This window comes from Nicotiana sylvestris, chromosome 9 (assembly GCF_000393655.2).
Source record: "Nicotiana sylvestris chromosome 9, ASM39365v2, whole genome shotgun sequence".
Taxonomy (NCBI): Eukaryota; Viridiplantae; Streptophyta; class Magnoliopsida; order Solanales; family Solanaceae; genus Nicotiana; species Nicotiana sylvestris.
In genome coordinates, this window is record NC_091065.1 from 24,197,921 (window position 1) to 24,222,146 (window position 24,226).

The 24,226-nt window shown below is 38.6% G+C and overlaps 2 protein-coding genes across 2 annotated transcripts; both read right to left on the reverse strand.

Annotated features, from left to right (window-relative positions):
* Window positions 1-4,107: 4,107 nt before the first annotated feature.
* On the reverse strand, window positions 4,108-11,486 carry LOC104230136 (uncharacterized). The gene is made up of 7 exons (XM_009782875.2): window positions 10,979-11,486; window positions 10,411-10,487; window positions 10,171-10,305; window positions 6,907-6,961; window positions 6,711-6,798; window positions 5,168-5,266; window positions 4,108-4,580 (listed from the first exon to the last, which is right to left on the reverse strand). The coding sequence occupies exons 1-7, from the start codon at window positions 11,446-11,448 to the stop codon at window positions 4,455-4,457; spliced, it is 1,050 nt and encodes a 349-aa protein (XP_009781177.2). The 5' UTR covers window positions 11,449-11,486; the 3' UTR covers window positions 4,108-4,454.
* A 9,892-nt stretch (window positions 11,487-21,378) lies between these two features.
* LOC138877343 (uncharacterized) lies at window positions 21,379-23,988 on the reverse strand. Its single transcript, XM_070156947.1, has 3 exons — window positions 23,891-23,988; window positions 23,317-23,402; window positions 21,379-22,025 (listed from the first exon to the last, which is right to left on the reverse strand). Exons 1-3 carry the CDS (start codon window positions 23,986-23,988, stop codon window positions 21,379-21,381), a joined length of 831 nt encoding a protein of 276 aa, XP_070013048.1.
* Between the last annotated feature and the right edge of the window lie 238 nt (window positions 23,989-24,226).

A 24,226-nucleotide genomic window follows, 5' to 3' on the forward strand; every position in this document is an offset into this window, starting at 1 on the left:
TCGTAACAGGTGGAATAAGGGTGATATATTGAGGAGGAATAAGGGTAAAATGATACGTACGGTGGGATCGGATTGCATGCCGCAATATGTGTAATAAGGGTGGATTGTGGTGAGATAAAGGTGAATTGCGATTGTGATTATTGTGATATGGTGCTACAAGCTTTATGCCGCTAAAAGCTTTATGCTTATTTTTTTCTTGACTGTGTTAGCTAAATGGCAGTCTTAAATTGCACTTAAGGATTGTAATAGCTGAGCACTAATGATATGCTTCGACAACTATATTCACTCCTTGCAAGTTACTAGTCTATTTTATCATGTCTTCTTTCTGCTTTTATTATACATTGTATGTAGGTTATATTGTGATTGCCCCGCCGTAGCCTCATCACTCATTCGTCGAGGTTAGGCTCGGCACTTACCAGTATATGGAGTCGGTTGTACTGATACTGCACTCTGCACTTCCTGTGCAGATTTTGGAGCAGCTTTGGGCTGATCGAGTTGGCTGTAGGATTCACTTGCTTGGAGACCCAAGGTAGTCTTGCTAGCATCCGCAGGCCCTGGGGTCTACTTCTATACTCCATACTGTACTGCTTTCCTTATTTCGTAAACAATTGTATTTTCTTTCGGACAAATGTTTGTAGTACAATCTTAGTATGTTCGTGAATTGTGACTCCAGATTCTGGGTAGTAATAGCATATAATCAAAGTGGCTATTTATTGACTTCTGCGTTCATTTTGATTTGTTTTAGCCTGTTTATTATTAATCACTGGAGCTTATTGTTAATCACTGAAAGATAAAGGAACTGGCTAATAAAAACTCTAACGTTGGCTTGCCTAGCAAGTGTGATGTTAGGAGCCATCACAGTCCCAATGGAGGGGATTCCAGGTCGTGACATAGGGAATCTGGGGTGACTCTATGCGAACACGAGTCTAGTCTCGCGAACGTGGAGGTTAGGCAGGCTATACCTTCGCGAACGCGTGGAGTCTCCCGCGATTCGTAAGCCAAACATGCTCTGCTATTTGCGGACGCGTCAGGGTTCACGCGAACGTGATGAACACCTGACACACCAGTGATTAAAATAGTCCTAAAAATGGGGTTTTGGTCATTCTTTCAAAATTTCAAAACTAGAAAACCCTAGAGGCGATTTTTCCAAGAACTTTTCTTCCCCTATTTGTTGGTAAGTGATTCTAACTTAATTCCTTTCAATTACTCGTTACATTTCATAAGATTTCCACCTAAAATCTATGATTTTCATGGTAGAAGTTGAGGGTTTGGGTAGAATTAGGGATTTTTGTAAAATTGGAATTTAAACCTCAAATTGAGGTCGAATTTCAAAATAAATTACATAACCGGGCTCGGGGGTGAATGGGTGATCGGGTTTTGATCCAAATTTAGGGTTTTGACCAAGCGGATCTGGGGTCGATTTTTGACTTTTTGGGAGAAAGTTTGGAAATTCTAAATTTATGCATAGTAATTGATTCGTTTAGAAATGTTTGATATTATTGAGTCAATTGTGGTTAGATATGAGTGGTTTGGAGGCGGATTCTAGGGGAAAGGCCCCGGTAGAGCTCTGAATTGACTGCGGAGTGAGGCAAGTATTGAGGTTAACCTTGATTTGAGGTAATTAGGAACCTTCGAACTATGTGCTATGTGAATTTCATGTGTTGCAGCATATATGCGAGGTGACGAGTGCTTATACGCCGCCAAATTAACTGTTTTCCCTGATTTTTCGCTTTTCCTTAATTATCTCCTTCCATGTCTTAAATGTTATATGCCCTAAATGCCTTCCATGCTTATTTACTACATGTTAATTAATGTTTCTTCTGTTAATAATGTTAGACCCTTTCATATTTTCACGATTAACTGCAACTTGCCTTGACTGACTTACTTGCAACTTCTAATTGTCATTTACCGGACTTGACTTGCTGTATAGTATTACTTGTGTAAAATTCCCATGTTGTACAAGGTTCCCTTATTGGTTCAACTTGGTATTTATTTATCATAAAGGTTCTTGTAATTTGAATTATTGATTTGACTGTACACATTGAGTATTTGGTACTGATATAGTGGGATCGGGTTGCACGCCGCAACAAGTGAAATAAGGGTGAATTGATATGGTGGAATAATGGTGAACTTGTACTGATACGGTGGGATCGGGTTGCATGGTTCAACAAGTGGAATAAGGGTGGACTAATATGGGGAAATAAGGGGAGATTATGATACTAATATTGTTACATGGTGGGATCGGTTGCGCGCCGCAACAACCTATGTGTTTTTATTTCCTTGAGCTGTGTTGGTTTTTGGTATTTTTATTTGAAACTCTAAGGATTGGTAATTCTGAATGTCAGTGGCTTATTTCTTGAGGCTGTAGCTATTATTTTTAGTTGACTGTCTTATTTCGTTCCGTATTTCCTTTTCTTTCTTATATACTGCGTACAAGTTGTAGTGTGAGTGACCTGCCTTAGCCTCGTCACTACTTCGTCGAGGTTAGGCTCGACACTTACGGAATACATGGGATCGGTTGTACTCATACTATACTTTGCACTTCTTGTGCGAATTTTGGAGTAGGTCCCAGCGACGGTTATTAGTGTGCTCGGATTGGACAACTTGTGGAGACTTGAGGTACAGCTGCTCAGCACCCGCAGCTCCTGGAGTCCCCTTCTCTTTCTATTTGGCTGTGTACTTTCTTTTCAGAGAGCTTTATATTATTTCAGACCTTTGTTTGTACTATTCTAGTAGCTCGTGCACTTGTGACACCGGGTCCAGGGTTATATTAGAATTGGCTGTTTTAGCTTTCGCATTTTTACTTTGGATTATTTAAGATAGTTCAGTTCTTTCTCATTATTTAATTTAAACTGTTTAAAAATACATAAATTATTCTAACGTTGGCTTGCCTAACAAGTGAAATATTAGACGTCATCATGATTCTGACTTTAAAAATTTCGGGTCGTGACATGTTCAAGTCGAAAATGAAGACATTTCGCTAAGATCATGCAAAATGGAAACATTCCATCAAGACGAGTCCCGTTTAGGGGATATGTCGTGCAATTTTTTGTGATTGTTGTCCTTCGCCACAATAATCATTATTAGCCATTTAGGCTCTACGTTTCTTTTGTTCGATGTGTGGGTATTACTTAGGGTTGTGCAATAATTTGATAAATACTGAATTACCATACTTCAAAAATTTTGGTCTTTGGTATTCTACATGATATTTGGTTTAAGTTTTAAAAAATATTGGTATTAGGTATAGTATTTGGTATTTTAATATGAAATACCAAAATATCGATACCGTACCGAAATATATATTATATTACACAATACACAAATTATTAATTATAACATAAATATAAAAATCTAAAATTTTACTTTTCTTTATTCTCTAAGTTCATCAATTAACTCTAAGTAAGCAATAAAACATTTCTAATGATCAAATTTATTCTTTTATGTATAGTTTTATCTCTTTAGTTGATATTTGCTAGTTTTGAACAAAACTTTTGTCAACAAACGTTTTTAATTTTGTACTTTTGAGTACTTTAATTAAGAATATTATAGTCTATGACTCTATGCACTAGTTAGTATTCAAACCAAATAAACCGAAGTTACCGAACCGAATAAACCGAAACCGAAAGGAGAAAAAATCAAACCATACAGAATTTAAGTAGGTACGGTATTGGTATAATATTTTAAGAAACCGAATACCGAAAATACCGAAACGAAATGACTAAATACCGAACCGACCGACGAACACCCTTGGTATTACTACATCAAATCCCACGGATTTCATCCTTGAGCAAATTAAGGAGAAGAAATAACACCTTAAGACAATCACAGAATATTTAATTTGATGTTTCTTTATTTACTATATTCTAATGCAATTTGACACTCCAATTTAAATACTAGTTGTAGTGTAAACTTTTGATGCTTGCATTAGGGTATATTGCTTACATTATACTCCTTGATGTGTAACTTTTACTTAGACCCTGTATAACAACAGAATACTTCGTACATTGGACTGCTATTATTTCAATTGAAATGTAAAACTTTGATATTTGAATACTTTCATATTAGACATCTTTAAATAGTGTGCTTGGTATGACAAAATTCAATTACTTGAATCTTAAACCAGTCACATATATTGGCTCTGTAAAAAGCTATTACAAACTGAAATTCCAAGTCAGAGGCTCTAAGCCTTAATTAAATAGTGTGATACAATATACATTGCTTCAGGATAGACATGACAATATTAACCATACACTTGAAAATTGGCAATGCTATCATCTCGATATACAATTCTTCCTTATATTGGATGAGCGCACAAATTTGTCCTGCGGCTGCATCTCAAGGCATTGCTGATCTCTTTCTCCTGGCTTTGCAAGGAATGCTTGGAAAGAGTGTCTCCTGTAGGTTGAGGTATTACCTCTTTGAGTATTCATCAAATTCTTGAGATCTTCGACGTGTCAAGTAAACAGTGACTGGTTAACTCGGGCATTTGCTCTTTCAAGATCCTTTACAAATGTCCTGAGGCAACCATTAATAATACGGGGTGCCGCCCCATCACAGAATCGTTTCGCAAGGTCAACAGCCTTCAAGAATGGGAGAATGAAAATTATTTGAGTTCAACTGCTAATTGAGTGCTTAATAGACAAAAGCAGTTAAGTGATGAGCGGGATTGACAGATGAGGAAAGAAATTACAGGATAAGGCGGATTTAGGCTGATTCAACTAAACATATTACCTTCTGCTCGAGCTATGCATATATAGATGCACAATAATTAAATGTATACATATAAAAGGACACTGTCATTCTGAACTCACTCTAGATCCTCGATTCACCTCTATTGATGATACACTATTGTGGCATGCAAGTGTCATGGAATATATAGGGAACTCAACAAAAAGAGAGAATTTTAAGTCGTCTCAAAATGAAACCATTCACATCTTTGGCTTAGCCTCCCTTCCTGTCTTTTGAACTACTTAGCTATTTCTACTTTCACCCTAATCAGCCTCAATTGAAATGCTCTTCTAATGTTAACTAACAGAAAGTAAGGACAAGGAAGCAAGAAGAAATACTTTGCCCCTCAGCTTTTCATGCATGGGGAATGGGGAGGTTAAGTAGTCTAGTTATTCAAGACTCAAGAGTAGTCCAAAAAAATGTTTGAGAGAAAAATTACTTCATTGATGACTATCTGGTGCCGTGTTCCTAATACTGATATTTCAGCCATTGATAAATGAAGAATTGAGAACTCCAGGATCCTGCTTGCTGGCTCATTCTGGAAGAAGAATTCAAGGCATTAGTGACTGGCGTATTAACAAATTCTGTCATCTGAAGATACCAACAAAAAGTCCAACCGATAGTTCTATCTGAACCTGACAGACTATTCACAAAACAAACACAAACAACTCCAGATGATAAAGTCAAAATGAAAGATTAAACATCCCTAGCTTTTACACAAGTGCAGATCTCTTGACCTATCTACTCATAAAAAGCATTCATAAATTGTATATTGTTCCTTTACACTTGAATTCAAATGAAAGCTTGTTTGCTGCTAGAATTCATATATTATTTCCTTCAACATCACCACAGCAGAAGTAGGCAGATTAAATTCCTATCATCACCCAACAGAATCTGTGCAGGCAGATGTCAGTTTTGGCCCTTGATCTGTACTTGATTTACAGCTCATCTAACCTTGAACTCATGCAATACAAACAAAGTTGGTCCTTCACTCCACTAAGTTGACCAACTTGACAGAAGTTTAACAGCCTCATTGATTCTCATTGCCACTCCTCTTTTCTTTCATTGCCTCCTTCACTATATCCTAACCGCTCCCTCATATTGCATAACCCCGACTGAGTGTGTCGATAGTTTGAAAGTGCTTGGCATGATGGTGAGAAAGGGGAGCAGGACAATGCAAGTGGAATTGCGCTATTTCACTTAATTTGGTAGGCTAACTTGGCAGAGGGACTGGACAGGTCCGTTGCAGAAAAAGGTTGGAAACTAGATTAACTAAAGAGAAAAAGAAAACAAAAAAACTATAGAAGTGCAAGAGACAATCTATTTTCCTAGCCACTTTTAGTCCATAGTTGTCTTTCAAATATAAGATCTCCCAAACTTGAACATTTTCTTAACCCAAGCTTGTCCACAATTGTACATTCAGGATGCCGCACCACAAGTGACTTTTTGTTAATCAAGAAAAGCATAATGTAATTTCTTCATTCATTTGAAGGAAAGATAATGCATTGTTCCACTTATAGTGTCAAAAGAATTTTCTGAAAGTAGATACCGAGGCTCCCTTAGAGGTACAAGCAGGGCAAGATTTTGAACGAACTGCATGTTTAGTTATACTTTCATATAGAAGTAGAAAAGGGTTCAATCCGTGGAAGCAGCCTCTTGTAGAAATGCAGGGTAAGGCTGCGTACAATAGACCCTTGTGGTTCGGCCCTTCCCCGGACCCCGCACATAGCGGGAGCTTAGTGCACCGGGGCCGGGCTGCCCTATAGAAGTAGAAATGGGAGAATGTTCTTTTGATCATATTCAATCGATTCAATGTGAATGTCATTCTAAAGAGTTGGGACTGGCGGCAGAACGTGGTTGTGTGGGTTCATGGAAGAAAGAATCCCGATATTTATGGTGCTGTCACTTTTGTGTCCAGCAAGCAAGAATCTATGTATTACAACTAAGAGCAGGAACATAAAGGCATAAGTAACACATCCAACCTTCCAATTATCCGGTGCCACTTTATTTATTGCAAGCACGTTATTATCCCACTTTTCTTCAACTGCCACCAAAAGTTTCCGTGAGAAACTGCAAATATTCAAGAAAGTTACCAGTCTATCCATGCCTGCCCATACTCTGAAGAAAGTAGAAACTGTAAGCTACGTAAGGAGAGTCATATATGATTAATGAGCTTACCGCAAAATAAGTTTGCTGTACACCAACTTTGGTGGGGCTGAGAGAACTTCAGCTTCTGAGAGAGAGAAAATAAATTAATGGATTATTGGATTGAATGGACAAATATAGAATTAGCTAAAAAGGAAAAGACAGATAGAAAATTTTCCACATTTTTTAATTCGAGAAAGATTTTGCATTCATATGTTTGTGCTAAAAACCATTGACTAGTTGCACAGTGACAATATCGCTAAAATGCAATAACGTATCTAGTATCTATGAGGGGATAGGACTTTAGGAGTATGAAGGCTCAACCAATCTCCCAGGAAACTGAGGAAGAAAAGAAACTTCAGAAAGTTATTCCATCACGAGGCGGAACTAGACCTCAATACAATCTTCTGCAGATGAACTTTTGTTGAATAAAATGTTCTTTTATCCTTCATGTGCATGTACTGTATTTGGGCTAAAGGTGGAGCAAAACAAGGGTGGCAGTTTGATCCTACTCATCATGTTCATTTTGCTCACATATGTGATTATTCTGAGTAAAAATATTGTTAATCAAAGTACATCCATTCTCTTCAGAAGGTCATTTTTGAAGAGCTTTCTCTTTGCAATTTTTCTTTTTTGATTAGCTCTTTTTTATTTTCAGAGAAGCATATAAACATGTCTGGTTATCTTTCACTATAGATGTCATTTTGGAGGAAAAAAAATAGTCTTATGTGGCTTATTGCAAAATAGTTCCTAGAGAAGTATTTTTAGAAGCCCTCATAAAGCAATCAGCTTCACAAGGAATTTTTGTTGGGGATCACAAGGTTTTTAATAGATAAAAAGGACTTCCAAAAACTTTCCCAAATAGTAACTAATGCTTTATTAATTGGAAAGAGGTGCAAAGCATTTCTCTACAACTTAAGAATCAAAAGTTAATAAATGAAACAACTCCAAGAAGTAATAAGCAACAAAGCCTGAAAAAACAAATAGCAGAACCAAATCAAACAATTGTGTATCAACTATTGAGTTGACTAATTGCTCTGAGCATCCTTGGCACAATAGAATGATTAGTTTTTTCCTTGATAATAGAATTTGTTTGGAGGATAAAAGCTGACACCTCGGGTTTCAGGGCTTCAACTATTGGGTTAGGTTCATAGTTGCATTATTGAACCTACTCTACACATCCAATCAACAGTATTCTAGATGTCTAAACAGCTTCAGCAAGAATCAAATGTCCGAAACACAAAAGGAATTCACCGGTTTGACAGCTTAAAGAGCAAGCAACTAACACTTTAGGGTCTAGTGGGAACTCCTCACGGTAGGGCTGTTCAAAATCGAACCGTAACCGTTAACCGAACCGAAAAAATGGCTTATTGGCTTATTGGTATCGGGTATCGGGGTAACGGTTGGTGAACGGATTGAGATTTTATAATTAACGGCTTAACGGTTTGGGGGCGGATTACTCAATTTCCTTATCGGATAAACCGTTAACCCGTTAAGAAATTTTATAGTTATACTTTTACCCATATTTATATAAAGTAATTTAACCCTAAGGCCTAAAATAGTAAAACCTAAATCCCTAATTTATCAAATCTAAATCCCTCCTGCACCTACAGTGAGTCCTCTCTCTCTTTAGTAATGCACTTTATGTGTATAATTCTTTTGTGGTGAAGAACAAAAGAATGAGTACTAAACCTGGCATTCTCAGAGAGTGGTCGTGGGCACGGCTTGGGAATTCAAGAAAGAGGCTAAGCAACCAAAAGAACTAGGGTTCAAAAAATTTCTATTTGATTTAGCCAATAAACCACCCGATAATCGTTAATCCGATATCAATCTGCTCGTTGTCTTATTGGATGGCTAGCGGATTACTACATTTATAATCCGATAACCGATAAGACGAACCGTTAAGCGTAATAATCCCCCCAATCCGCCTGATAAGCACCCCTACCTCAAAGAAAAAAAAAACTATAGAACAGAAATATCCACCCACATGTACAGGACAAACTTCTTAGGCAACGCTATGACTAGGTACCTATCAATGCTAACCGGAAAAAGTACCTTTGCGGGTGGAATGACTGAAGTGATGACTGAGATGAATGAACTCATGTAGGCCAAATAACTGAATTAGCCCCTTAGTGGAGGCAGGAATATCAATAACTACCAGAGAGCACAAGAATGGAGTTTGCTAATAATGCCAAAATTGGCTCCAGCTGTTTGTAGTGTGCCTCATTGAATGGAATCTTCAAAAGCTGGAGTAGAAAGAAGAGGATGTTCAAAACTTGTTGCCTTAGGAATGAATGGATTTGAAGGATAGGAAATTAGGAATTGGGAAGAAAGACTGTAGGTTTCTAAAATAACATGCACTATCTTACTCATTATTATTCACTTCTTTCCATGATAACCAATTGACCCCTTAATAGTGCCGACAGCCATACCTTTAAAAGAGTTTGAAGTCAACTTTGCTGCTTCTTTTTTTTTTTTTTGATAAGGAGAAATCAACTTTTCAACTAGTGTCCTATTTAGATCAGGGTGCATGTTGCCTTTATTTTTTGTTTAATCTTTTTGGAGGGAAGTCAACTTCTTTCCTAATTATCACCCCACTGCCACTATATATTGGTGAATAATTGACTTTTTGTCCTATAGGTTAGGCACATTCATGAAGGACTATTCAGGTTATTATCTCAAAGACTAAGCTCCCCTAGGAAGGACATCTAAAATGCCGTGCATATGGTGGACTGCACAGTAAACTCATCATTACATTATAATAGGAGAATGTCAATGCATATTCTACAACATAATCAAAAGTCAGTTGAGATAGGCATTGATTAACCATCTAAGGTTGTCACTCTTGACTTGTAGGCATTGATTAACCATCTAAGGTTGTTACTCTTGACTTGTAGTGGATCAATCCAAATATGAATGAAACAATTTAATGTGCAGAAGCGGTGGTCAATTCATACTACGTCCCTGCATTGTCAAACACTCAAGAGTATCCTTGGTACCAAAGAAGAAATATTCACCATGAAGGAACATAAGGGACCAAGAAATAATTTTGCACTTTAAGTCTCAACTTCAGGCTGCAAGTCTAAAATAGGTAATTATTCAGTCTCTGTCATTCCGCTCAAAACCAAGTCTTCAAATCAGATACTTAAGAGAAAATTAGCTACAATGCTACTGATAGAAGAGATCATAAGATTGTAATAGAGTAAAGATATTAACCTTAAGTAAACCATCCCTAGAGAAAACTAAAGTAAGACAAAGTAGCAACAAGCAGTAAGCTAAAACTACACATGTAAATACCTATTTCAGAATCATTTTCATCGTTCTTCAGAAGTTCATCAGCTTCTTCAACCGTCTCAGTTTTCACAGGGGGGCCTCCAAAGCTCATGTGATTGTACTTCACTAACCATTCTTTATCAAATTCATATCCCGGTTCTACACACCAGATTCAAATATTGTTAGCTAAAGAATTAATAGAAACATAAGTTTATCTGCAATTTATTTAAAACTAGAAAAGGAGCCAATAGAACAAGCCATTACCTCTTCTAATGTTCATTCGTTTCTCAAAAAGGCGAACAGGGCCTGACCCTTCCAAACATGCCCCATATATTGTCATCCTAAGACAAGAATATACAACAGAATTAAAACTGACATTTGCTCCATGTAACTGTTAAGTAAAAAATGTATTTACATTATTGAATGATTTTTTTTTAATAATCGTGGAGTTATTGTATGGTTATTTTAACCTTATATAAGTAATGAAGTGGTTGGGCCGTAAATACTGGCACCCGGTGTCTACACCAAACCAACTAATTTAACATGGTTAAATCATAAATTAAGGTGAGAATATATATTAATTAACTATGGTTCAATGATATGTGTCATGTATTGATTGGGTTGGTGTAGACACCGGGTCAAGTTCGAATCTTACTGCACCATAACGAGAATTATCTTCATTTACTTAGTTTAAAAAAAACAAAACAAAACAACAACCTAATAAAATGGATAAAATTGACTTATCTGTAACAATTCAAATTTTTACTAAAGTAGTTCGCACAATTAAACAAATAAAACGAGTTATACAATAGGGGAAAGGAAAAGGACATACAGAGCGAGTTCTCGGGCGGCTCTAGGACTACAAAATCTGCCACTCTTATCGATTTTGGGCTGCACTGAGAAAGTATCAGTAGATTGTTCAACAGCTTCTTCAACAGTAAGAGCTGAAGGGCGAAGCAGAGAGAATCTACTACTGTTGCTGTTAGTATAAACACTACTCTGGTTTGAAGAAGAAAAGAGCAAACGAGGAGCAGAAGTGCATTTTGATAAAGAATTGAAGATAAACCCCACATGGGGTTTTGAGGTATAGGAAGATAAGAGGATGTGTGAAATGGAAGAGGAGCTGAGCACTGAGGTTGCCTCCATTTTTGTTTTGAGGAAGTTTGATTGGGCGTTACCTGTTAAATTGAGAGTATTTCGCTGTTGAGGAATGTTCAAGTTGTTATGGATAATGGTGCCGCCATGTACATAGTGGATTGTGGCGCTATGATATGGAGCAAACTGTATCAGTGGTATTTCCATTTTGGTCCTTTGTCCCCCTCTCCCTCTATTTTACTTTCTTTTTTTCGTGTTAGTGGTAAGGCTGTCCAACGGGACGGGACGGGACAGGACGAGACCAAATTAACGGGACGGGACAGGACGGGACGATATTTAAGCGGGATGGAGGCGGGACGGGACAAACAGGACGAAACGTTCGTCCCATCCCGTCCCGCTAACAAACGGGATGAGACGAGACGGAAAGGGACGGGACGGACGGGTTCGTGGGCCTTAAGTGTATTTTTTTTTAAAAAAACGTCTAGTTTTTTGAAATTTACTATGTTTTTAAAGTTTGTAACGGCTAGATTTTTGACTTATTTAATAAACTTAAATGTTACTATGTTAAAATGAAAATTAGAAAACTAAGTAAAGAATTATAAAATATTAAAACAAAAGACTTGTAATGAAATATTCTAGTAATTATAAATTTATAATAGAGTTATAATTTATTTAATATAATTTCAAAGTATTAACTATTAAGTAACTAAGACAATTCATAAATAAAATTCAACGCTTAGAGCCTTTTATTTTATTAATAGAACTTTCAAATCTCAAATACAAATATAATTCTTTTGAAGAGCACCTAATCTACGCAGCCACCTTCTAGGAAGGGTTCTGTTTGAACTAGGCCTCTTAGTAGCCAATTACAAATTATCATACTAATATTTGTAAGCTCCTATATAGCTTCTTTGTAACTTATCAATAATATCTCTCGAACATTCTGCTGGAATTGGCAATGTTGATTGATGTTCCATGAGCTCCATGCCGTCATCGCTCCCAGTGGTTAGCATCTCATTGTATTCTTCTTCTTCCCTAGTGGTTAATTTTTCAAAACCAAGATTTTTTCTTTCTGCATTAATCCAATCTCTGAATAATACGAAAATCTCTAGACTGTCCTCCATTAATGAATGTCTATGATCTCCAATTTGAAATCTTGCCGCGCTAAAAGCACTCTCCGATGCTACTGATGATGCTTGAATAGTTAGGATATCTCGGACCATAATTGAAAGTGTTGGAAAAGCCTTGCCACGCTCCCTCCACATGACAAAAGTTGTTCCTTGACTTCTTCGTCTTTAATATTTTCCAATCCTTGATTAAGATAAGAATCAAGTTCATCATCAATAGAGGAATCAAAACCTGTTATATCATCCATATCTTCCCATTAAACTTCTGCTCTAGACTTAGAAGTAGAAGGAGCAGTTTTACAACCAGTTGTATCCATAGATTTATATTTATCAAACATTGATCTAGCATAAGAATATATGCTAGCTTGGCAGTTTTCGAGAGATGGTTGTTCATTTTCTTGAATTTCTAAATTCTCATAAATTTTACGAACAAGTCCCTTTGCACCTCTTAGTTTTAAAGATGGGTTAAGTAGAGTAGAAATTAAATAAACTTCGGGAATATGGAAAAAATACTTTTTAAATTTTAAAATCATTTCTTTAATGGCCGGTGCATAAGTTGGATTTGTTTTATACTTACCAAATACAATAGAAATTCCACAAATATACCATAATATTTGTGTAACAGTAGGATAATATATACCAGAAAATTGTTTTGTAGCATAATAAAAATTTTCTAAAAATTTAGTAAGCTCTCTGATCTCATCCCAATCAGAATCAACAATTTGATCAACATGGTGAGCATTATGCATATTAAATACTTTTTGGATAGACACCCGATAATCATAAGCAACTTTAAGCATTTCATAAGTAGAATTCCACCTAGTACAAACATCTTTTGGAACTTTTCTAAATGGAAGGTTAGCACTAGCACATTGTTGAGCAAATTCACGAATTCTACTTTGTTTATGAGCACGAAAAATATAGCGCATGTTGTATTTTACTCAAGCATCAGAAAATAAATTAAGACCATCTTTTACAACCAAGTTAAAAATATGGCATGCACATCTAACATGAAAAATTGTTGGATTAATTGGACAAAGTCTAGATTTTAAGCTATTTGCTGCGGTTGTGTTAGAAGAAGCATTATCTAAGGTGATAGTTAAAACTTTATTAATGAGTCCATAAAAATCAAGTATTTGTAGAACAGTAGTTGCAATATATGCTCCAGTGTGTTTTGAATCAACAAATTTATAACCAATAATACGTTTTTGCAAGTTCCAGTGATGATCAACCCAATGACATGTAACAGTTAAATAATCACAACCATTAGGACTACGACCTATATCAGATGTGATAGACACTTTATAATCTAAGTGAAAAAATACACAACGAATAAACTGAAGATATTCGGTTTGAAATTTAAAAACATCATTTCTAACCGTGGTCTTAGGAAAACCTTGAAAAGCAGGGTTATAAATTTCTTGTATATAATGCACAAAAGCAGGGTGAGAATGGAAAGTAAAAGGTAAGCCACAAACAGCCACCATTTTTGCTAAGTTCTCACGATCTCTATCTTTGTTATATTTGCGTAAAACATGACCAGAAGCAGGGTCAAGTTGTTATTGAATTTGATTAGAACCAGATCCACTAGGAGTGTCAGTACTGATGGTAGGATCTATAATTTTTCCGGCTTCTATGTTAGCTTGTATTTATAAAGATTTGTGATCCCTTATTAAGTGTCTACTTAAACCTCCCGTCCCACCACTTGTTGTGTGGGCAAATACTTGCTTACATTTTTCACATATAGCACGATGATTGACTTTATCATGTTTAAAAAATTTCCATACAAGTGATGTTTTGGGACGTTCAGCCTTAGGCTTACCCCTTACAGGGGGTACAGAGGGTAAAGCTCCAGACTAAGATTGACTCTGAGTTGGATCTTGTGTTGTGGGACCAGTGGGTGTTTCATCTAATTCTTCTTCCTCATTTTCTTCATCCTCAAAAAAAATATCATTGCCAAATTGTCTTTGTAAAGTTTCATGATCTAATTGTTCTCCGACATGAACAGGGTTGGGAAAATGAAGTTTCATCAACATGAGTCATTTCATCAATATGCTTTCTAATTCTAGGTCTAGGAGAAAGGTTAGGATTAAGATTACTACTACTTTTACCTTTACTATTTTTTTTACTGCTTTTTTTAAAAATACCAAATACATTTTTAGGTGCCATAATTTAAATACGAAATTAAATTAAAAAAGCTAACACAAATATTAAACACACAAATGAAATACGAAAATATAACAAGTAAAGTAAACACAAAAAATAAGCACTAAAATGATACGCAAAAATTATATATTAAAATTAGGAGATGGAACGAGTGCACCGTGATTAAATATTGAAACTTGAAGAAATTGCCCAAAATATTGCTCCAAATACTTGACAAATTAATTTGAAGCTTGAAAGTTGCTCCAAAAAATTTGCTCAAATACTTGAAAGTTATCACTTTATACTTGATAGTTGATAGTTGATAGTTGATACTTGATAGTAACAAAATTGAGAGAATAATATAGAATATAGATAGAATATTAGAATGTAAGAGATTTGAGAGAGAAGATTGATTTTTTGTGGGAAAAAAATGAAGAAGAATGGGGGGTATTTATAGTAGAAAATAGGGCCAAAGTGTAATTTAATAAACTTAGGGGTTATATTAAAAGTTTGGGGGGGAGGGGTAGGGGTGTTTTGGGGGGTGTAGGGGCTGGGTCTGTTTGGACCGTTGGCGACGGCTAGTTTTTTTTAAAAGAAAAACTGGCGGGACGGGATGGAATGCGGGACGGGACGCGGGACGGGACGCGGGACGGGACGGGACAAAATGAGACAGGACAAACGGGACGAAATGGTCATCCCGTCCCATCCCGTGTCCCGTTTAACATTGGCCCATCCCATTTAACTTGAAGCGGGACGGGACGGGACGGGACGGGACGAGACGGGACGGTACAGGATGGGACGCGGGATGGGACGGGACGGGACGTCTCGTTGGACATCCATAGTTAGTGGGAGAGCTCACTAGCTTTTACATAGTTAACGGGTCATTTGGTTATTAGTTAGAGTTATGCAAATATTAACCATATAGAAAATTAGTTGCATAGGAATTAGTTATACATATTATGATTAGTTATGGGGAAATTAATTATGTATGGACTAGTAATATAGAAATGTAATATGAGAATTTGTTTACCCTAAAAACTGGATAACAATTAAACTTATAATGGGATTTTAAGGATATGCGATTTCACCTAATACTAATTGATAAACGTAAAGATAAATGATGTAAATTGACAATAATACAAAGCAAATTAGTGTTTGATTAATGCTCTCGAGCTAATGAACCCTCGAGCTTGGCAACGCAAGGACAATTAAAGAGCACCAAGTTGATGAACAAAGACAGAAATATTATAGTGCTTTGATATTCGTGAATGTAAGGTATTTACAAATGAGGGGACCCCTCTTTATATACTAGAGAAATCCTAATTGTGGTACAATTCTAACTATGGAAGTAAATCCCATGATTGGTACAAATAACCACCCTTGATTTGATCTGCTCCGAGATTTCTGCCGTGATCTCCGACCGGTTATGGATATCTCGCCCGTTATTGCATTTCACTCGAAGTCGATCATACTTAGTCTCGATTGCTGCTGCCCTCGGTCTCAACGGACACTTCAATCTTTGGACTCGATGCCTCGTCTTCGAGCTCGGGTCTGATTCATTACGAGGTTTCCCCGATGCAACTCCCTTGTCTTGATCAAATAGCAAAATCGGGTAGGCCCGATTTTGACCGTATACAGATAATCCCCTTGTTTCTTAGAGTGTAATGAGAAAAAATGAACCGAGCCTTTGATTTTGCACCTCGACCAATTATGATGTCACCCTCGTGACGTAAGCGACGGATATGACTGAAGCATCGCATCTGCACAATTCTCAAGAGCATTAAGTAGTGTTAGTTGATGGTCGGTCACTAATGCCCTTGAATCGTCATGACAAACATTATAAATAGACCATCTTCACAATTTTGTCAAACTTTGCTTCCTAAATCTCTTCTAATCTTCAAAGCACTCCTATTTCCTTCAAGTTCCTTAATTCTGAAATTATTTACATCTCATTTGCCAATCCTCTCTTAAAACAACAAAGTTCATCTTCTTTTTCTTGAACACACATAGAAATGGTGAAAACATCTAAAACCGTCCCCCAAAAGGAAAAAGGGTGTTCATCGCGGCCGGACGGTGATAAAACATCGGTGGAGCCACGCATCGAAGAGTGTGTTCCCGGGTCGTGTGATCTCACTTTTTATTTCAATATCGAGAAACCCTTGTCTGTCCTTGGCCGATGTAAGCCGATGTCGAGATACATATGCTGGATAACTGAGGGTGACCTGAAGCAGGTAAAAAGGATTGCGGTTGGGAAGGCAAAGAGGTGGTGATCCCGAACCCTGAAGAGGACATCACTACTCACGTGAAAGGGTTCTTGAGTGTTTACACTTACCCTTTTATGTTGGGTCCCGTTAACCCCGTTATCCTTGATTTCTGCCGTAAATACGAAATAACCCTGGGCCAGATCCATCCTTCTGGCGCATTGTTATTTTGCTCCGATTCTTTGTGAGCCAAGTCGAGGGGATTCCTTTTACCCTAGGCCACCTTATGATTAGAATGTACAACCCCCGTCTTTATCGAGGCAAATTAATAAGGCTTCAACGTCGGGACATCAAGGTGCTGTTCTCGAGTATAGATGAGGACAAGGACCAAGGATAGATGGGCTGATTTATCCGAGTGAGGACTTCCAACATAACCGAGAAGATGTCGTTCCCTGAAGAGTGAAATATGAAGCATAAACATGAACTCACCTATAGCTTCCGTCTACCATTTTGTTTCTTTTGTCTTTTCATATTGACATCATCTCTTATGATACAACGGTTTCTTGGGTGCCCGGTGCAATCCCGAACCTTGAAGACTGGGTTTAGAAGCTGGCCTCGACTTCTTCGCAGTGAGCGTTGTTGGTGTGATTTGGCCAAGGGACGATGGGAGGCCAAAAATCACGGTAAGCTTCTCTATCATGTTTGATACCTTTCTGTGAAATGTGTCTTTCTTATTTTTACTTGATCTCCTCCCATATAGGTATTGGAGACAATGCTGTCATGAGGCCGCCCCCACCTGGGAAAGAGGAGGCCCAAAAAATGGCTAAGGACAAGAAGAGGAGAAGGGCCTCGCCTTCCGATACTCCAAAGCCTAAGAAGAGCAAGGCTCGTAAGTCGAAGAATAATATTGTCGATTTGTCTATTAACGTAGCCCAAAAGCTACAAGATGAAGAAGAGGAGGGAGAATATGCTGACTGTGAGCTGGTGGCTCAAAAGAGGGGAAGCGTCGAAGCTTCAAAAGCAGCTGAGCTAGGAGGCTCATCTTCGGATCGAGGAGATCTCGGAAGATGGTCCGATTCCGAGGCCCTCTGAAAAGGAGAGAGTGCCCCAAGTAACTTGCTTGGGGAAATAAATATTGATGATTCGCCGCCCTTCCCTACATTTTTTGTAGGGCAATTTTGGGAGGCCCAGTTTATGGAGACCCCCGATGTGGGAACGACCCACGAAGGGGATGACTTTTTCTATGGCTATTTTATGGGGGTTGATGATGTTTCCGACCTGGATGCATCGATCATTTTCGATGAGGCTCAGCGTCTCCTGAACCAGGTAGATTTCAGCCCCCGTTATTGGGTTTACGTTTTCGATTTCCTTTTGTCTGATTTCCTTCCTTTCTCTATAGGCCGTGACGCTTTATCGAGAAGCGTTTTTTAAATCCTGAGCTGAGTTGAACCAGTGTGAGGCCGATCTCAAAAGGATCATAGAGGAGATAGATGCCCTCAAACTCCTTTATATGCAAAAAGAAGAGGAGATTAGGGACCTCTGAGCTGAATTAGCAACAGCTCATAAAGAGCAGACCGATATCATCGAGCAGGTAAAGCAAATTTTTGGGAGTTTGACATATAAATTCGATATTGGCGACTAACACTTAGTTCCTGCAGGTTTAGTAGAAGGCCGAAAAGATTGAGAAGCTTCATGAGGAGGTTGAGATAAAAGAGGCAGAGACTTTAGGGTGGAAGTAGAACATGGATCGTCTTGCCTCGGAGAAAGGTACCGCTCGAGCCCAGCTATCTTTGGCTGAGCGTCAACTCCAAAGCATGAAGGAAGAGAGCTTGGCCCGAGCCAAGAAAATTGAAGAGCTCGAGGCTCAGCTGGCCGTTGAGCTTGCAAAGGCCGCATCTGTAGCAAAAAAAGTAAAGGCCAATATGGAGGCAATCATGGCCGTCTACCAAGGCGATGCTGAAGCCGCTAACGCTCAAGCAAAGGAAATTTCTGATGTTGCTCAGGTTCGATTGTCTTGTATTGCCAAGCATGCTAGATGCCAGTCTCAGAGAGAGATGCTCGAAGAGATTCATGCTCATGGTGTTGACTTCACGGCCGATATCGAGAATGCAAAAGTGCTAGAAGCCGAAGCTGAAGCTTTACTCTCTGATGATTATGACTCCGGGAGTGCGAGCAGATCTGAGGGCGGAAAGATGAAGATGAAGCTCCCGGGGAAGATTAGCCACTTAGAAATATTTTCTTCGTTTTTGGATTTTTGTGTAAGACCTTGAGTGGTCTTTGTAAATACTTTTGCATATATGAAAGATCTTTTTTCTTTTCGATTTATCTCTGTTTCGTGAAAACTTTGTTTTGTTTTTGCCTTATGATAATTCTGATATATTTTAGGTCTTGTGAGAAATTTGACTCACTTCATTGCCTTGTGAAAATTTTGTTGAAATCGGACTGCTATAGTCTCCAAAATCGAGTGAGTACTTGCTCGAACTCGGAGTAGAAAAAACCCTTAGGTTTTGGTTAAGCGAGGGGGGGTCCTCGAGCTCGATAATATAATGGCCTTTAGGCTTTTGAATCGGGCCAATATGGCCTCAAAATATTGGCTTTTTCCCTTTTTCGGCTTAAAAGTTTAATCATATAAAAATTTATTATACCTTAGCTTGAGATAAATCTATACCATTAGGATTCAGTGTTGTCAATAAACTTTGTTATGCCTTAGCATAAGTTTCTTCAATTTGTTACCTCTTAAGGTTTTCGAGGTCCGATGTTATCGAAACCCTATGTAAATTTTCCAAAGGTAGCCCTTTTTTAACCGGTTGTATGAAAATATTTGAAAGCCTATTTTATTATGGAATTCGGACGTCTCCGAATCATGTTAGTTTGGTCGTAGCCTTGAACTTGATATTTTCCCATTGGGCTTGTCTCTCGATTATACTTCAAACTTGTTCGAATTATCAGTCCCTGAGTCGGGTGGTTGTGGCCCATAAAATCGAGGATTGCCTTTTTAAGGTCTTAATATTTCGAAGTTTAACAATTCAAGCGTGTTGATTTTCGGACGACAGTCCCCGAGTACGGGGTTAATTGCTTGAGCTTTAGTTGTGATTGGCTCTTGAGCCAGTTTCCGTAAAATATCGTAAGTACAAAATTGTAACGTAAAAATTTCACTAAGGCGTGTAACATCAGATAAGAGAAAAGTACTTCTTTCAATAGATCATTCATGCGCACATGATTTGTCATTAGGGATCGGGCAATCTACATGGGCACGTTCGTTTAATCGTTTGGCCCTTTACAAAAATTTTCTATCGAGGCCCTGTTGACACGAAACATCTTCCTTGAAAACATAACATCCGAGAGTGATGCCCTCTAGTATTCGAGGTTGATTGTAAAGAAGCCTCGAATACTGTTGAATTGTCCCCAGGTAGCACATATAATTATTGCCTCGTTAAAAGCCTCGCCGGAAAACCCCATTTGGGACAAAAACTGATCTAAGGGAAAAAGAGTGCAACGCGTGCTTTAAAACCTAAAGTCTTTGTATTGAAGAATTTCCCGCTGTCTTCGATCGAACACCTGTAATAGGTCAGTATAAAAAATATAAATAAAAAAGGGAGAGAGAGAGTCATACCTTAGCAATAGTATTGTTTGAGGAGTAATATGTTCTAATTATTTGGCAATTATTCGTCGTTCATCGTACCAAGCTTGTAAGATCCCTTTCCGATGACGCCGAGGACCTGATATGGTCCTTCCCAATTTGGGCCGAGTTTCCCCTCGTTTGGATCTCGAGTGTTGATAGTAACTTTTCTCAAAACTAAGTCCCCTATTTTGAAGTGTCGAAGATTGGCTCTTCGATTATAGTATCTTTTGATTCTCTATTTCTGGGCGGCCATTCGAACGAGGGCAGCTTCCCGTTTTTCTTCTAACAATTTGAGTCTTGTATTCATAGCCTCGTGATTTGATTCTTCCATTGTGTATCAAAACCTGACGCTTGGTTCCCTGACTTGGCCGGTATTAGAGCTTCGGCGCTATACACTAAGGAGAACGACGTTTCCCACGTACTGGATTTTTTCGTTGTCCGATACGCCCAAAGTACTTCAGGAAAAATTTCTTTCCATTTTACCTTAGTGTCGTTCAACCTCCTTTTTAGGTTTTGAATGATGGTTTTGTTCGTTGACACGACCTGTCTATTCCCACTAGGATGATACGGTGTCAATAATATCTTTTTTATTTTGTGATCTTTGAGGAGCTTCGTTATTTTATTGCCGATAAATTATTTTCCATTGTCGCACGCTATCTCGGCGGGTATCCCGAATTGGCATATGATGTGATCCCAGATGAAGTCTATAACTTCTTTCTCTCTGACTTTCTCGAAAGCATGTGCTTCAACCCATTTAGAGAAATAGTCAGTCATTAATAAAATGAATTTAGCTTTACCTAGGCCGATGGCAAAGGACCAATGATGTCCATCCCTTATTTCATGAATGGCCACGGGGATAGGACTAAATGAAGCTGCTCTCCGGGTTGGTGGATCATCGGCGTATGCCTTTGGCATTTGTCACATTTTCGAACGAACTCCTTAGTATCTTTTCCATAGTGTCCCAATAATATCCTGCTCTAATGACTTTGTGAACCAATGATCCGGCACCAGAATGATTCCCGCAAGTGCCCTCGTGAATTTCTCATAGGACGTAGTCGGTGTCTCCCGGACCCAAGCATATTTCCAACGGCCCATCGAACATCCTTCTGTACAATGTTCCATCTTCGGCCAATGTAAATTGTGCAACTTTCGTTCGCAGAGTCCTCGATTCCTTAGAGTCCGATGGAAGTTTTCCATTCTTCAGATAATCGATATATTTGTTCCTCCAATCCCAAGTTAGGCTTGTGGAGTTTATTTCAGCATGGCCTTCTTCAACCACCGATTTTGAAAGCTGTACGACAGTCCCTGAGCTAATTTCATCATCTTCGACTAATGACCCTAAGTTTGCAAGGGCATCAGCCTCACCATTCTGTTCTCGAGGTACATGTTGTAGGGTCCATTCTTTGAACCAGTGTAAGGTTACTTGCAATTTATCCAAGTACATCTGCATTCGATCTTCTCGAACCTCGAAGGTTTTGTTGACCTGGTTAACCATGAGTTGGGAATCACACTTGGCCTTGATGATCTCAGCTCCCAAACTTTTAGCTAGCTTGAGACCTACAATCATGGCCTCATACTCGGCCTCATTGTTAGTCAACTTTGAGGTTTCGATAGATTGTCTAATTGTATTGCCTTTGGGTGGCTTCAAAATGATTTCCAGCCCGGACCACTTCACATTTGAAGCACCGTCTGTAAAAAGGGTCCACATCCCCGAGGATGTGCTCGATTTTAAAATAGCTCCTTTTCGACCTCGAGCACGAGGGCTGGTGTAAAGTTGGCCACAAAGTCTGCTAAGATTTGAGACTTGATAGCCGTTCGGGGTTGATACTCGATATCGTACCCACTGATTTCGACGGCCCATTTGGCCAGTCGGCCCGAGAGCTCGGGCTTGTGCAAAATGTTGCGAAGGGGATAAGTGGTTAGAACACAAATTGGGTGACATTGAAAATATGGTTTTAATTTCCTAGAAGCGCTTATTAGAGCAAGCACTAATTTTTTTAAGTGTGGGTATCGGGTCTCTGCTTCACCTAAAGTGCGGCTAACATAGTACATAGGAAATTGCGTACCTTGTTCTTCTTGAACTAAGACACCACTTATTGCGACCTCCGAGACTGCCAAATATAAGTAGAGTTGCTCGTCCGCTTTCAGAGTATGAAGCAATTATGGGCTCGAAAGGTACCGCTTTAATTCTTTCAATGCATGTTGGCATTCCAGGGTCCAAGTAAAATGTTTCTTCTTCGTGAGAAGAACATGTGGCTTCAATCAGAAGACCTCGAGATGAACCGATCTAAAGTAGTTATCCATCCTATTAGCCTTTGTACGACCTTAACACTGTCCACGACTGTGATGTCTTTGATTGCCTTGATTTTATCGGGGTTGATCTCGATTCCTCGATTTGATACCATAAAAATGAGGAACTTGCCTGAACCGACCCCGAATGCGCATATCTCGGGGTTGAGCTTCATGTTGTATTTTCTCAAAATGTCGAAGGTTTCCTGCAAATGTGTCAAATGGTCCTCTACGCGTAGGGACTTAACTAGCATGTCACCAATATAAACCTCCATTGATTTACCTATTTGTTCTTCGAACATTCGTTTTACTAGGAGCTGATAGGTAGCACCAGCATTTTTTAGCCCAAACGACATTACATTATAACAATAAGTATTGTACTTAGTGATAAATAAAGTTTTTTCCTGATTCTCCAGGTTCATTTGTCTTTGGTTGTACCCAGAGTAGGCATCGAGAAAGATGAGGATCTAATGTCCGGCCGTGGAATCGATCAACGATTGATATTTGCCAGTGGAAAAGAGTCCTTAGGGCATGCTTTGTTTAAGTCTTTGTAATCTACACACATTCTAAGTTTATTCCCCTTCTTGGGGACTGCAACTATGTTTCCTAACCACTGGGGATATTTTACTTCCCCGATGGATCCTATTTTGAGAAGTTGGGTTACCTCGTCCTTGATGAATATGTGCTTTACCTTGGACTATGGCCTTCTCTTTTTCTTTATCGGCCTGAACTTCGGGTCCAAACTCAATCGATGGGTGGTGCTCTCCGGCGGGATCCCTGTCATATCAAGGTGGGGCCAAGCAAAACAATCCATATTTTTAATAAGGAATTTAATGAGTTTTTCCTTGAGCTTGGGAGTTAACCCGGTGCCTAGGTATACTTTTCGATCGGGCAGATGCTCGATCAGTATGACTTATTCTAGCTCTTAGACCGTTGACTTTGTGGCATCGGAATCATCGGGAATTATGAAGGTTCAAGGTATCATGAAATTATCATCCTCGATAATTTCCTACTGTTTCGACTTGGTCGAAGCTGGCGACTATGGTTGCTATTTGACCTTCTTCTTTTCCCTCGATTCTGGTCCCTTTGTTGATTTCTGAGTCGATACAAGTATCACCTCATCGATTGCAAACATCTCTTTGGCTACTGGTTGTTCGCCATACATCATTTTGACTCTTTTCGGTGTTGGGAATTTCAAGACTTGATGAAGCGTTAAAGGTACTACCCTCATATTATGGATCTAGGGTCTTCCGAGTAGCGCATACCCCATATCACCTTCAATCACGTGGACCTTCGTTTCCTGGATGGTTCCAGCCACGTTCACTGGCAACATGATTTCCTTTTTGGTGGTTTCACTCGCCATGTTGAAACTGTTGAGCACTCGAGCTGTAGGCACGATTTGATCTTAAAGGCCGAGCTGCTCCACAACCCTTGATCGAATAATATTCGTCGAGCTACCTAGATCAACCAATACACGTTTAACTTGAATTTTATTCATAAGGATATATATTACTAGTGCGTCGTTGTGAGGCTTCACGATCCTTTCTACATCCTCATCGTTGAAAGATAAGGTATCTTCTGGTAAATAATCTCGGGTGCTC

Bases quoted from the DNA above. Each gene is read 5' to 3' on its own strand.
- LOC138877343 (XM_070156947.1), bottom strand. From the start codon at position 23,988: ATGGCGAGTGAAACCACCAAAAAGGAAATCATGTTGCCAGTGAACGTG. The intron at 23,403-23,890 runs GTATGCGCTACT...TTGATATGACAG, and splicing joins GTGATTGAAGGTGATATGGG to GGATCCCGCCGGAGAGCACC. The intron at 22,026-23,316 runs GTAAAGCACATA...CCCTTTTTACAG, and splicing joins AGAGAAGGCCATAGTCCAAG to ACGGTGCTTCAAATGTGAAG.
- LOC104230136 (XM_009782875.2), bottom strand. From the start codon at position 11,448: ATGGAAATACCACTGATACAGTTTGCTCCATATCATAGCGCCACAATC. The intron at 10,488-10,978 runs GTATGTCCTTTT...TTCTTGTCTTAG, and splicing joins GCCGCCCGAGAACTCGCTCT to GATGACAATATATGGGGCAT. The intron at 10,306-10,410 runs GTAATGGCTTGT...TCTGGTGTGTAG, and splicing joins ACGAATGAACATTAGAAGAG to AACCGGGATATGAATTTGAT.